We start from the raw sequence: 12,523 nt of genomic DNA on the forward strand, positions 1-12,523 counted from the left end.
GAGCTCGGGAACACAGCCACGCAGTGCCCTGCAAGCCTCCTCAGAAGTCAGTGCTCAGCATGCCGCCGCCCTTTCCCTTGCTAGGAACAAGCACCATCACTGAACAGAGTGGGAGTAATACTGTCAAGTTACGCATCATTCAGTGCATAATTTCATACGGAATACAATGAAACAAACCACATCAAAATATCTCTTTTCTATCAAAAGTTATAGCCAAAAAATCCAGCGGAGGCGGGGTGATAGTCTTCATAAATGACCTGGAGACAGGGGTGAGCAGTGAGGTTGCAAAGTTTGCAGACGACACCAAACTTTTCTGAGTGGTGAAGATCAGAAGTGATTGTGAGGAGCTCCAGAAGGATCTCTCCAGACTGGCAGAATGGGCAACAAAATGGCAGATGCGCTTCAATGTCAGTAAGTGTAAGGTCATGCACATTGGGGCAAAAAATCAAAACTTTAGATATAGGCTGATGGGTTCTGAGCTGTCTGTGACAGATCAGGAGAGAGATCTTGGGGTGGTGGTGGACAGGTCGATGAAAGTGTCGACCCAATGTGCGGCGGCAGTTAAGAAGGCCAATTCTATGCTTGGGATCATTAGGAAAGGTATTGAGAACAAAACGGCTAATATTATAATGCCGTTGTACAAATCTATGGTAAGGCCACACCTGGAGTATTGTGTCCAGTTCTGGTCGCCGCATCTCAAAAAAGACTTAGTGGAAATGGAAAAGGTGCAAAAGAGAGTGACTAAGATGATTACGAGGCTGGGGCACCTTCCTTACGAGGAAAGGCTACGGCGTTTGGGCCTCTTCAGCCTGGAAAAGAGACGCCTGAGGGGGGACATGATTGAGACATACAAAATTATGCAGGGATGGACAGAGTGGATAGAGAGATGCTCTTTACACTCTCACACAACACCAGAACCAGGGGACATCCACTAAAATTGAGTGTTGGGAGAATTAGAACAGACAAGAGAAAATATTTCTTTACTTAGCATGTGGTTGGTCTGTGGAACTCCTTGCCACAGGATGTGGTGACGGCATCTGGCCTGGACACCTTTAAAAGGGAATTGGACAAGTTTCTAGATGAAAAATTCATTACCGGGGTACAAGCCATGAGGTGTATTCACAACCTCCTGATTTTAGAAATGGGTTATGTCAGAATGCCAGATGCAAGGGAGGGCACCAGGATGAGGTCTCTTGTTATCTGGTGTGGTCCCTGGGGCATTTGGTGGGCCGCTGTGAGATACAGGAAGCTGGACTAGATGGGCCTATGGCCTGATCCAGTAGGGCATGTTCTTATGATAGTGCCTTACCACACCCACTGCCCAGGTGTTGCCCCACCCACTGCATGGGAGGAGGTCCATCATGGGGGTGATGCACTGGCCTCCCGCACCTGGTGATGCAAACCCTAGTGGTGCCACTGTGTATAAAAGCTTCAGGTGAGAGTGGTCAACTGTGTTAGTTGGGAAGATACATTCCTCAGAGCAGCACCTGTCAAATGGTGAGCTGTGGCTCCCTGGGAAGCTGCAGAAACCAAACAGGGAAGCCATGGAGTCTTCATGAAAAACCCACCACCCTATACAATGTATAGGAGTGTAGCCCTAATGGGGAGCTGCAGCCAGTAGCCCAACAGGTCCAGAGAAACATTTGGGAACCCCTGCCTTCAAGAATATAATATTCCTTTGTCTTCCTGGTGGTAGAGACCTAAGGGAGAGTGAGCCTTATTCCTGTACTGGGAGTAGATGATAGAACTTAATGTGGTTCTGGCTAGTCAGAAAAGTATAGTTAAGTTGAGTTAGGGTTACCCTTTTTGGTTGCTTTTATCAGTAAATTCACAAAAAGTTTTGCTGCATACCTTGATTGTAGAGAAGCCCCTTTTATCATTATATATTGGTTAATGGATCTTAATTAATTCTCTACTTTTTCTATTCCTCCTTGTCTGGGTTTCTTCTGAGGGGAGTTGTGATGTTCCAGCCAGAGAGCCCTGGCCTCTGCCCTCTTAAAGGGCAGGGAGGGGGGAGCAGCAACACGATCGCCAGAATTGTGTCACTGTCAAGGGGTGCAGGGGCTTACTTAGACTTAGCAGAGTCTGCAGCAGGCTCCCGGGGTGCGAGGACCCCGCGCCAGCCTCTGCAGGGCTCCCCAACATGCAGAGACAGTGCACATAACTATCACAACCCACTTTGGGTTTGCAATCACAAAATTGGAAGTGGGCTGTGATCGTTATTTTGACAGTCTGCACGTGTTGGGGGGCCCTGCGGAGGCTGGCACAGGGCTCCCCACACCCCTGAAAGGCTGCTGCAGGCTGTGGTGAGTCCAGGCAAGCCCCTGCAACCCTTGACAGCAACTCGATTCTGGCGATCTCATCGCTGCCTCCTCCCTCCCCCGCAATAAGTTACAGCGGGGCTCGGTTTGAGAACTGCTGCAGTAGGGGAACAAAGGAGCTCGTCACACTGCCACAAGAGTGTTTCCAAAGCTGGAGCTCAGTGGCTCATTTTGGTACCACAGCAGAGTAAGGGAAGGCGGGTGGGAGGAGGAAGGGAGCCCAACAGCTGGGGAAGGGAATGGCTCAGTCATCCTGAGACACAGGAGAGAGAAAGTACCAGCACAGGCAGAGTGCAACTGGGTGATCTTTGTAGTCTACCTACGACGGGAACCAGGGCCATGCCCAAGTAGGGGTAGAACCAGAGGACTCTGATATTGTTCAGAGCAGGCCTGTGATGAGAAGGCTGGAGACACTTGCTTCTGGAGGTGGGGGAGGGAGCAGCCCAGTGCCTCCTGCTAAAGAGGGCTGGTTCTCACTATGCCTGGTGAAGGAAATGCCCAGGCTGGTAGAGGAGGACAGCATGAATCGACATCCTGCCCATGACAGCCTCTGAGGCCTGAGAGAGCCTCACTGCCCTGTCTGGGGCCAGTGAGAGGCCCCCAGTGCAAGCAGAAAAAGTCAGAGAAGGAAGGAAAGCAGGGTCCACGGGGCTGACCAGAATGCCCTAAACCAGTGTAGCTGCCCTGGGGAACCTAAGAGAATCAGAGGTGGATGAGCCTTTCAGGGTTGTGAATCAGGCATCTCACTCTTATGGCCCAATCCTATGGGGGTTCTGTGCCGCCGGAACGCACACTCTGCTGGCACAGCATGCTTTATGGCGGTCAAAAAAGGCAGCCACACAGCACAGCCCACACAGCGCAACCCACACAGTGCAGCTGGGCTGCCAGTACAAGCAGGGAGTGGACGCAGCTGCACAGTGCTGGAGCCAGGAACAACCTCCAGTGCAGGTAAGTGTGCAAGGGGCATGGGATGGGCAGAACTGGGCAGGGAGGGGTAGGAATAGGACTGAGACCAGAGCCGGGAGGGGGCGAGGTCAAGGCTGGGAAGGGGACAATCGTGGTGGTGATGCATGCTAGTAGGATAAATAAGTGGGTTTTGGGTTGCAGTTTGGGCACTCGGTCGCTAAAAGGTTCGCTATCACTGCCCTAGTGGGACTGCATAAGCAGGGCATTTGGCACGAGTCAACATCCAGCCACAGCATTCTGCACAAACCGAGGTTTCTGAACGGTTTCAAGGGCAGCCCCAGAACTCGGGTTTTGCAATCCCAGTGTAACCAATGCTTGCACAGCCATGCACAAAACTGGGGTGATCCTCCACAAGTCTCCTAACACGGCATCAACTGGCAAATGTCTTCAGCCCTCTGCTCCCCAATTTTCCTTCAGAGAATTATAGAACTACAGACCAAGTCCCAAGAAAGTCCCATCCTTATTCCTTTCAACATGTAAAGCCTCCTTTTAAGCATCCAAGTCACCACTCATAAAAAGACACAGATCACTGACTAGAGGCTGAGAATATTAAGGTTGCCAACAAGTTTATTCAGGTTTTGTCTTTGAAAGGCACAGAATGAGGAAGATTCAGATATTGTAAGAATTCAGTGCTGAGCACTTGGGCATAAAGAGTAAACTACAAAGAAGTGTATTTTTCAGATAGCAGTGACTGGCAAGAGGAGCCCCACCACAAAATGTTGCAGTGCGCATACCTTCCTGGGAGGAATCCCCACTGGGCTTCATGGAATGCGCCTCAAAGTAAGCAGTTTGGGGATCTCATAGTTAAGATTGCAAGGATTGTGTTGGAGTGGCAAGCACCGAACCCTCACTCTCAACTCTTTCTCTGAGTGAAATGTCGGGAGATCTTTACTCTCTCTCTCTCTCTCTCTGTATTTGAAATCCTGGGATAAGTCAGGAGAAGGAGTGAAGGGGAAGCAATGCCCGTCTATGAATGTAGACTCATTTCCTTTAACCTTTAGGTTCGTGGGGCTACAATACTATACACACTTTCCTGGGAGAAAGCCCTATTGACTATAATGGGACTTACTACTGAGTACTGAGGCTAAGAGGCAAAGAAGGAAGGCCCATAGCCAGGGAGACAGACCAGGGACAGACTGCACTTGCTCCCGGTGTGGAAGGGATTGTCACTCCCGGATTGGCCTTTTCAGCCACACTAGACACTGTGCCAAAACCACCTTTCAGAGCGCGATACCATAGTCTTTCGAGACTGAAGGTTGCCAATATAATAACTACTGAGTAGTAAGTACTTAGTAGTATAATCCCCTTATTATAGGGGATTGGAATGCTAATGTAGGAACTCAAGATGTAACAGGAATAACAGGCAAGTTTGACCTTGGAGCGCAAAATGAAGCAGGGCAAAGGCTAACAGAGTTTTGTCACCTTGTCATAGCAAACACTAAGACACTAGTCATAGCAAACACCCTTTTCCTACAACACAAGTGGCAACTCTACATATGGACATCACCAGATCAGCAGCAGACCTCCCCAGCCCTGCGCCCAGGGCAAAGGTCCATGATGGTGTCCCCCCCACAGGCTGTTGCTGCCCCCCTTGCTCAAAAAGCCACCCTCCCCCACTCACCTGAGGCTCACGGAGCCTCGCATGACCTCCACCTGCATAGGGAAAACCTCTGTGAGGTTCCCCGACGTGATAAACTGTGCTTCTGGGAAATCGGAAGCACAGTTTCCGCCCCCGTCGGGAGCCTCAGAGAGGCTTCTGCGGGGTCCTAGCGGCTAGCGCCTGGGGCTTTTGCCCCATCTCACCCTATGGTAGGTTTGCAACTGCACCAGATGGTCTACACCAAAATCAGTTTGATTATGTTCTCTGCAACCAAAGATGGAGAAGCTCTATACTGAAAGTAAAAACAAGACCTGGAGCTGAATGTGGATCAGATCATGAGCTTTTCATTGCAAAATTCAGGCTTAAACTGAAGAAAGTAGGGAAAAACATTATACCATTCAGGTATGACCTAAATCATATTCCACATGAATACACAATAGAGGTGATGAATAGATTTAAAGGTTTAGGTTTGAGAGACAGAGTGCCTGAAGAACTGTGGACAGAGGCTTGCAACTTTGTTCAGGAGGTGGCAACTGGAACCATCCCTAAGGAGAAGACATGTAAGAAGGCAAAACGGCTGTCTGAAGAAACCTACAAATTGCTGCGGAAGGAAGGAAAGCAGAAGGCCAGGGAGAAAGGGAAAGATCTACCCAACTGAATGCAGATTTCCAGAGAATAGCAAGGAGAGATGGGAAGGCCTTCTTAAACAAGCAATGCAGAGAAACAGAGGAAAGCAGTAGAAGGGGAAGGACTAGAGAGCTCTTCAAGAAAATTGGAGATATCAAAGGAACATTCCATGCAAGGATGGGCACGATAAAGGATGAGAATTGCAGGGACCTAACTGAAGAAGACGAGATTACGAAGAGGTGGCAAGAATACACAGAGGAACTCTACAAGGAAGATCTTAATGTCCCTGATAACCACGATGGTGTGATCGCTGAACTTCAGCCAGACATCCTGGACTGCGAAGTCAAGTAGGCCCTCGGAAGCATCACTAACAACAAAGCTAGTACTCCAGCTGAGTCCTTAAAAGTTTAAAAGATGACGCTGTCAAAGTGCTGCACTCAGCATGCCAGCAAATTTGGAAAACTCCACAGTGGCCTCAGGATTGGAAAAGATCAGTTTACGTTCCAATCCCAAAGAAAGGCAATGCCAAAGAATTTTCAGACCACCACACAATTGCACTTACTCCTCATGCTAGCAGGGTTATGCTCAAAATGCTACAAGCCATTCTTCAGCAGGATGTGAACAGGGAACTATCAGAAGTACAGGCTGGTTTTCGAAGAGGCAGAGGAACCAGAGATCAAATTGCCAACATGGGCCCTGAGCGACTAATTATTTTCTTAGCTTGTAGTACTGCAGATGGGAATGGCACAGAGCTTGTAAGGATGCGGATGTGTTGTAAACCCTACTACAGGGTCTTGCTTGAATTCTTTGACTCCTTCGGGTGGCCGGAAGGTGAATACCCTCAGCAGGCTGGTGAAGAAGGTAAAGGTCTCGATCCGTGCCAGCTGCTCCCCCACACATGCACGCAGCCCTGAGGAGGAAACAAGGAATGGCAGCACTTGAGTAGTAGTTGTTCCACTTACGGCCCAATCCTATCCCCCATTTGCAATAGCAGGATTAACATCCCGCTGTTGCAAAAGGCACAGTGATGGCGGACAGTGCGTGCCACCGCTGAATCAGTTCAAGCCACCTCTGCAAACTGGCTGTGGCTCTGGAGCCATGCTTCTGGATGCACTGCACCACATCAGTCTCAGGACTGGTACACTGGTGGTGGGGGCGTGTCATGAGATGGGAAAAGAGGGCAGGTGGAGAACTATAAGAGAACTGCAGGCCATCTGGAGACCTATAGAGAGGAAAGGGAAAAATCTTTTTCCTGACCTCTTGCAAGTCTCCTGTTTGTCCCGCCCCAGAGTGCAATGAAGTGTGTGCCTTCGTAGTGTGGCTGCATGCTACAGCATGGCAGGGGGTGGGACTGGGCTCTCAGGGCCAAATCCTATCCAACTTTCTAGCACTGGTGCAGCCTCAGTGCAGGCCCAAGGTCAGAGAACAAATGTTCCCATACCTTGAGGAGGCCTCTGTGACTGCCTCCCCATCACAGGAAGCAGTGCGTACCCCATTGGCACAGAAGCACCGGCACTGGAAAATTGGATAGGATTGGACCCTCAGTCTCCAACAGAAATGCCCCAGTTGTCAACTAGATTTGACTCTGATGAGAATTTGGGTTGGTGGGCCAAGGCAGTAACTCTGCTGTATTACTTAATATATTACTTTATATACCCCTGTTAACTGAGTAAGAGGCACTTTTTAAGCGGGTGCTCTTCTTTTATTTAGTGGGGAGAGAGTAACTGGCCCTCCTCACCCCAGCACTGTCTTTTCTAGTGGCTGTCTGCTGGTATTCTTTTGCATCCTTTTAGATTGTGAGCTCTTTTGGTACAGGGAGCCATTAATAATAATAATAATAATATGTGATGCTAATCTCTAGGCTGAAGTGCCCCAGGGAGCAGGCTGGGCAAAGACTCACCACTAACATACCTGTAGTGGACAAAGCTCAAATGCAAACAACAAAGCTTGAGCATTTTGAGTCCTGAAGGCAGCATGAAGGCATATCTGAAGACATATCTCTTTGGAGAGGGGATACAGACCACGTTCTGATTTCCTGCAGTAACACTATACACACTACTGACTGTGGAAGATTCTAACTTAGGCCAGGGGAATACCCAAAGCTGCTTTTCCTCACTCTTCTGGCTTCACTTGCCATCACCCAGTAGCATCACTAGGATTCGCGTCACCCGGTGCGGGAGGTCTGCGCATCACCCCATGTAGTGGGTAGGGCAACAACCCACGTGGTGGGTGGGGCGATGGTACATCACCACTGGTTTTTGGGCTGTACCTTTTGTCAGAACACAGATATTTCAATGTGGTTTGTTTCATTGCATTCTGCATGAAATTACACATTGATTAATATATAACATGATGGTATTATTCCTCCAAATTCTGATTTTAGTGATTTTGAAAACTTGTAGAGTCTCACACACACACCCCATGTCAACTTACTAATACCTTATTGCAGCAGTTCTCAAACTTTTAGCACTAGGACCGACTTTTTAGAATGACAATCTGTCCAGGACCCATTGGAAGTGATGTCATGGCCAGAAGTGACATCATCTAGCGAATTAAAATAAATAATTATAAATAATTTAATTAAAATAAAAGAAATAATTAAATAAGGGGGAGCCAGTCCTGTTCCACCAAGTGAATCTACTCTGAAGTAAGTCCTATTTTGGTCAATGAGGTTTACTCTCAGGAAAGTATGGGTAGGATTGCAACCTGTGAGCACAATCCTATGCATGTCTACTCTGATGTAAGTCCCATAGTGGTCAATGGAGCTTACTCTCAGGAAAGTGTGGGTAGAATTGCAGCCTGTGAGCACAAGACTATGCATGTCTACTCAGAAGTAAGTTCCATATTGGTCAGTGGAGCTTACTCTGTAGTCTGCCTGCAATAACAACCACCCAAAAAGAATCAGTGAGATTTCCAGCCCTTCCCAGTGCCCAGTTAAAAGTTCTTCCATTTCAGGCATATCAAGATAAAGACCCACCTGGCTTTGCAAGTGCAAAATAGAAAACTTTCCCCTTACCAGTTCAAGCCACTTTTTTATTCCTTTTAGTGGGGGGGGGGAGGCTGCCTTCTGGAGCATTTGTTGCACTCCAGCTCCATCAGATCGGGACCATTCTGGTGTCCTCACATTCCCCTTTGCCTGGCCTGACCACCAGCCAAGGCACGCCTGCCTACTCGCGAGTAAACGCAACTGTGAGGCTGCCTTGCTTTCCATAGGGCTCAATAGACTCGCATCTGGGAGGGAGGAACATCCTTCTTGGGTGTTTGGGGGGCTGCATTCATTAGATCAGGACCATTCTGATGTCTTTGGAGTCCTCTCAGCCTGCCCTTTCCGACGGACTAAGGCAGATTTGCCTACTCTCGAGTAAACGGAGCCACGTGGCTTTGTTTCGATCTCAATAGACTCGCATCTGGGAGGGAAGGATCTCCTCGGGTGTTTTTGGGGGCTGCATTCATTGGATAAGGACCATTCCGAAGTACTTGGAATCCTCAGCCTGCCCTTTCTGAGGGACTATGGCATGTACACCTACTTGCGACTAAACGCGAGATATGGCTCACTTTCACTTTCTATAGGGTGCCATGCACTTTTTCTTTCCGGTTTTTTGGCCATAACTTTTGAACAAAATTTGCTATTTCACTCTGGTTTTCTGCATTGCACATTCCACATCCAATGGTGTATGGCATGACAGGGTAGCTCCTGAAGCCAAGGTTTTAGCGTGTCACCCTCCCAGGGCTGTCACCCCCCCGGCGTGTCACCCGGTGCAGCCCGCACACCCCTAGCAATGCCACTGCCATCACCAAAGAACAGACTGGCAGGGAGAAAGGGCACAGAACCCTTTTCCCTCTGCCCAGAAGAGGCTTATAGCCCTGTGCTTTTGGCTCAGCCTGATTGTTTGGGGTAAAGGAAATGACTTTCTCAGTATCCCCAAGTTCAAGTAGGTGGAAAACATTTTTCCATGGATTAACGACATCTTGAGACATCTTGGACTATTGAAAAGATTCCCATTGTTCACGGGAGTGAGGAAATTCAGTCACTGCCCCTCTTGCTACCTGGACAAAGAGGCACCTTTCAAAGTGGTGGCTCTCACCTGCTGAGCAGAGGGCGAGCAACTATCCACCCCACATAACATCCCTTCTAGTGGCTGTTTGCTGGTGCTTCTTCTGCATTTTTTTAGATTGTGAGTCCTTTGGGAATAAGGGAGCAGTTTATTTTGCTACATAAACCACTTTGCAAACGCATTTGGCTGAAAAAGCAGTATATAAATATTCTTAAAAGTAACATCGAACTATTTTCCAAAGCATAGAACTGAGTGGATTATTTTTTTCTTCAGGAAATAACTTCAAAAACATGACTTTCAATCACAAGGCCATTTGACCTTCTTTGGTTACCTGCACCAAATGGCAGAAATGCTTCTTTTTCTACAAAATGTCCGTCTTTGTCCAAAAAATGATGTGGGTTGAACTCATCAGGGGTCTCCCATTCCTTGGGATCAAGAAGAACAGAGTGCAAATCTGGAATAATCATGGTCCCCTGCAAGGAAGAAACAGCTGACTCAGAGCGAATCTGGACCAAAGCATCTCACTTTTGTTCTTCAAGGCCAAACAACGCACCATCTTGAAGCCAGAACAAATATGCAATTATTATGTGAACATTGCGCACCTGGCATTTGCTCCATGACTGTTTTCCACCAGAAAATGGAAAATATCACTTTTGAGAATGAAGTTGTTCACATGTGCAAAAAAATGTTCTGCCCTTGGTGGTAATCATCTTGTCAGAGGTATTCAAGTCTGCTTCCAAACACACACTCATGACACATAATCATGTGACTCACTAGGAAATGTGAATTGAAGCAGGTGGAAAAGACTGAAATCACAGTGGAGGGGGGGGGGAAGCCATCAGCTATGTGTAAAAACTAACCATGGTCAAAAATATAAATGTGGAATAGCAATCAGCCAACCATGAAAACTCTGGAAACATCCAAACCACACGATAAAGTAACTTTGTGCTAGCTGTTAATCTTGTTTTTAACAGATGGGTTTGAAGCAGGACATGGTCCATTGAAGGCTCTAAATAGTTGTAGGGCCAGAATTTGGTCTAGGAGAATGGTACATATTGAGGAGAGGTTAACGCTTTCCCTGTTCATCATTTTTGCTTTCAAAATTCCTCCCCATCCTACCCCGAAGCTGCTGTTTGACTGTGCAGTAGATATTTTTGCAAATAGCGACTGTGGGAGCAAATAGCTGGCTGAAGGGTGGGATTTTGATGCAAAAAAGGCAGACGGGAAAGTGTCAACCCTCCCTCATTCCCATGCCAAATCAGGACCCCTGCTGCTATTTGGGGGGATTAAATGGATCCTTTCTGGTCTGCTTCTTGGCCCAGAAGATAGGTTTAAGGTTATTGTTGTTCAGTTGTTAAGTCATGTTCAACTCTTCATGACCGCATAGACCACAGCACGCCAGGTCTGCCTGTCAACCACTAACTTCCAGAGTTTGTCCAAATTCACATTCATTGCCTCCGTGACACTATCTAACCATCTCATCCTCTGCCGTCCCCTTCTCCTTTTGCCTTCAATTTTTCCCAGCACCAGGGTCTTTTCTAAAGAGTCCTCCCTTCTCATGAGATGACCAAAGTATTTCAGCTTCAGCTTCAGCATCTGTCCTTCCAGTGAACAGTCAGGGTTGATTTCCTGTAGGACTGACTGATTTGATCTCCTTGAGGTCCAGCAGACTCTCAAAAGTCTCCTCCAACACCATAATTCAAAAGCATCTGTTCTTTGGCGCTCAGTCCTCCTATGGTTCAGCTCTCACAGCCATATATTACAACTGGGAAAATCATAGGTTTGACTATACTGACCTTTGTTGACAAGTTGATGTCTCGACTTTTCATTAAGCTGTCTAAGCTTACCATAGCTTTCCTCCCAAGAAGCAAGAGTCTTTTAATGTCATGACTGCAACCTCTGTCTGCAGTGGTCTTGGAGCCCAAGAAGATAAATTCTGCCACAGCTTCCATTTCTTCCCCTTCTATTTGCCATGAGGTGATGGGACCGGATGCCATGATCTTAGTTTTTTAAATGTCAGGTTTCAAGCCACATTTTGTACTTTCCTCTTTCACCCTCAGCAAGAGGTTCTTTAGGTAAGTTTAAGGTACTACTAAGGTATAGGTTTACGGTAGTACTGTTAAGATGTGACTCTGTGGATGTTAAGATGTGCCTTTCCATCCAAATAGGACAAACTCCTGTAGTAAGAACTAATCTTTGCTAACTGGGCAAAGAGGTGTCGTTTAAAGTGGTGTCCTCCTATACTCAGCAGGGGGAGAGCCACTGTCCCTCTTCATCCCAGCATGGTGTCTCATACAGTGGCTGGTGGTGGTTTTCTCCTCATTGGAGACAGAGAAGCATTAACTGAATTATTTTGCTGTTTTTTTTTGTTTTTTTGTTTTTTTTAAACCCATCTTTCCAAGGCCTTTCAGAGGCACTAGAAGGCCTTCTGAGGACTAAAGAGGCTGTGCACGGCCTCCCCAGCACTCCATACACCTCTGGAGAAAACCAGAGGGTGTTTCCAGTCTTCTCTGGTGGTCTGGCGTGGCCCTGACCTGTGGATTTCTTTATCAGTGGCTTTTGGCATTGGAAGGGGCTCCAGGAATGGAATCCCTGAAGATGCCCAGTTAGGACTGTAATTGCGGTGATGAAATCACATCAGTACATTTACTTCAAGGTTCAGTGGTGGCGTTTACAGGGACAGTTACGGAGTGGCAAAAGTCCCAAGACTACCACTGCACTCCATGTTCTTCTATTTAAAATCATCCTTCTTAAGACTAATCTAGTGGCCATTTATGATCCCAGAGGAGAAAACATCCGTGCACAGGAAGTGTTGCTCTTGTCTTATTATCGGAGCTTGGATGTGAAGGAAGTTGTAGATAATGTTTTAAAACGTAAGTATTCCATTTGGCATTTGAGGAGGGAGGGAACTCTTAGGGACCCCCTTTTTAACTAATACACACACATCTTTGGTT

The 12,523-nt window shown here is 47.4% G+C and overlaps 2 protein-coding genes across 2 annotated transcripts in view; both read right to left on the reverse strand.

The window, feature by feature from the left end:
* Nucleotides 1-4,931, reverse strand: part of LOC136645335 (cytochrome P450 2J2-like) — a 44,619-nt gene extending 39,688 nt beyond the window's left edge. The window contains exon 1 of the mRNA XM_066621566.1: nucleotides 4,909-4,931. Within this exon, the coding sequence (XP_066477663.1) occupies nucleotides 4,909-4,931 (23 nt within the window). The remainder of the gene's footprint in view (nucleotides 1-4,908) is intronic.
* Nucleotides 4,932-5,518: 587 nt separating this feature from the next.
* Nucleotides 5,519-12,523, reverse strand: part of LOC136643843 (cytochrome P450 2J2-like) — a 46,596-nt gene continuing 39,591 nt past the window's right edge. The window contains exons 8-9 of the mRNA XM_066619214.1: nucleotides 9,901-10,042; nucleotides 5,519-6,424 (exon numbers count right to left, since the gene is read on the reverse strand). Of these exons, the coding sequence (XP_066475311.1) occupies nucleotides 6,231-6,424; nucleotides 9,901-10,042 (336 nt within the window). The 3' untranslated portion in view covers nucleotides 5,519-6,230. The remainder of the gene's footprint in view (nucleotides 6,425-9,900; nucleotides 10,043-12,523) is intronic.

This window comes from Tiliqua scincoides, chromosome 3, assembly GCF_035046505.1.
Source record: "Tiliqua scincoides isolate rTilSci1 chromosome 3, rTilSci1.hap2, whole genome shotgun sequence".
Classification (NCBI taxonomy): Eukaryota; Metazoa; Chordata; class Lepidosauria; order Squamata; family Scincidae; genus Tiliqua; species Tiliqua scincoides.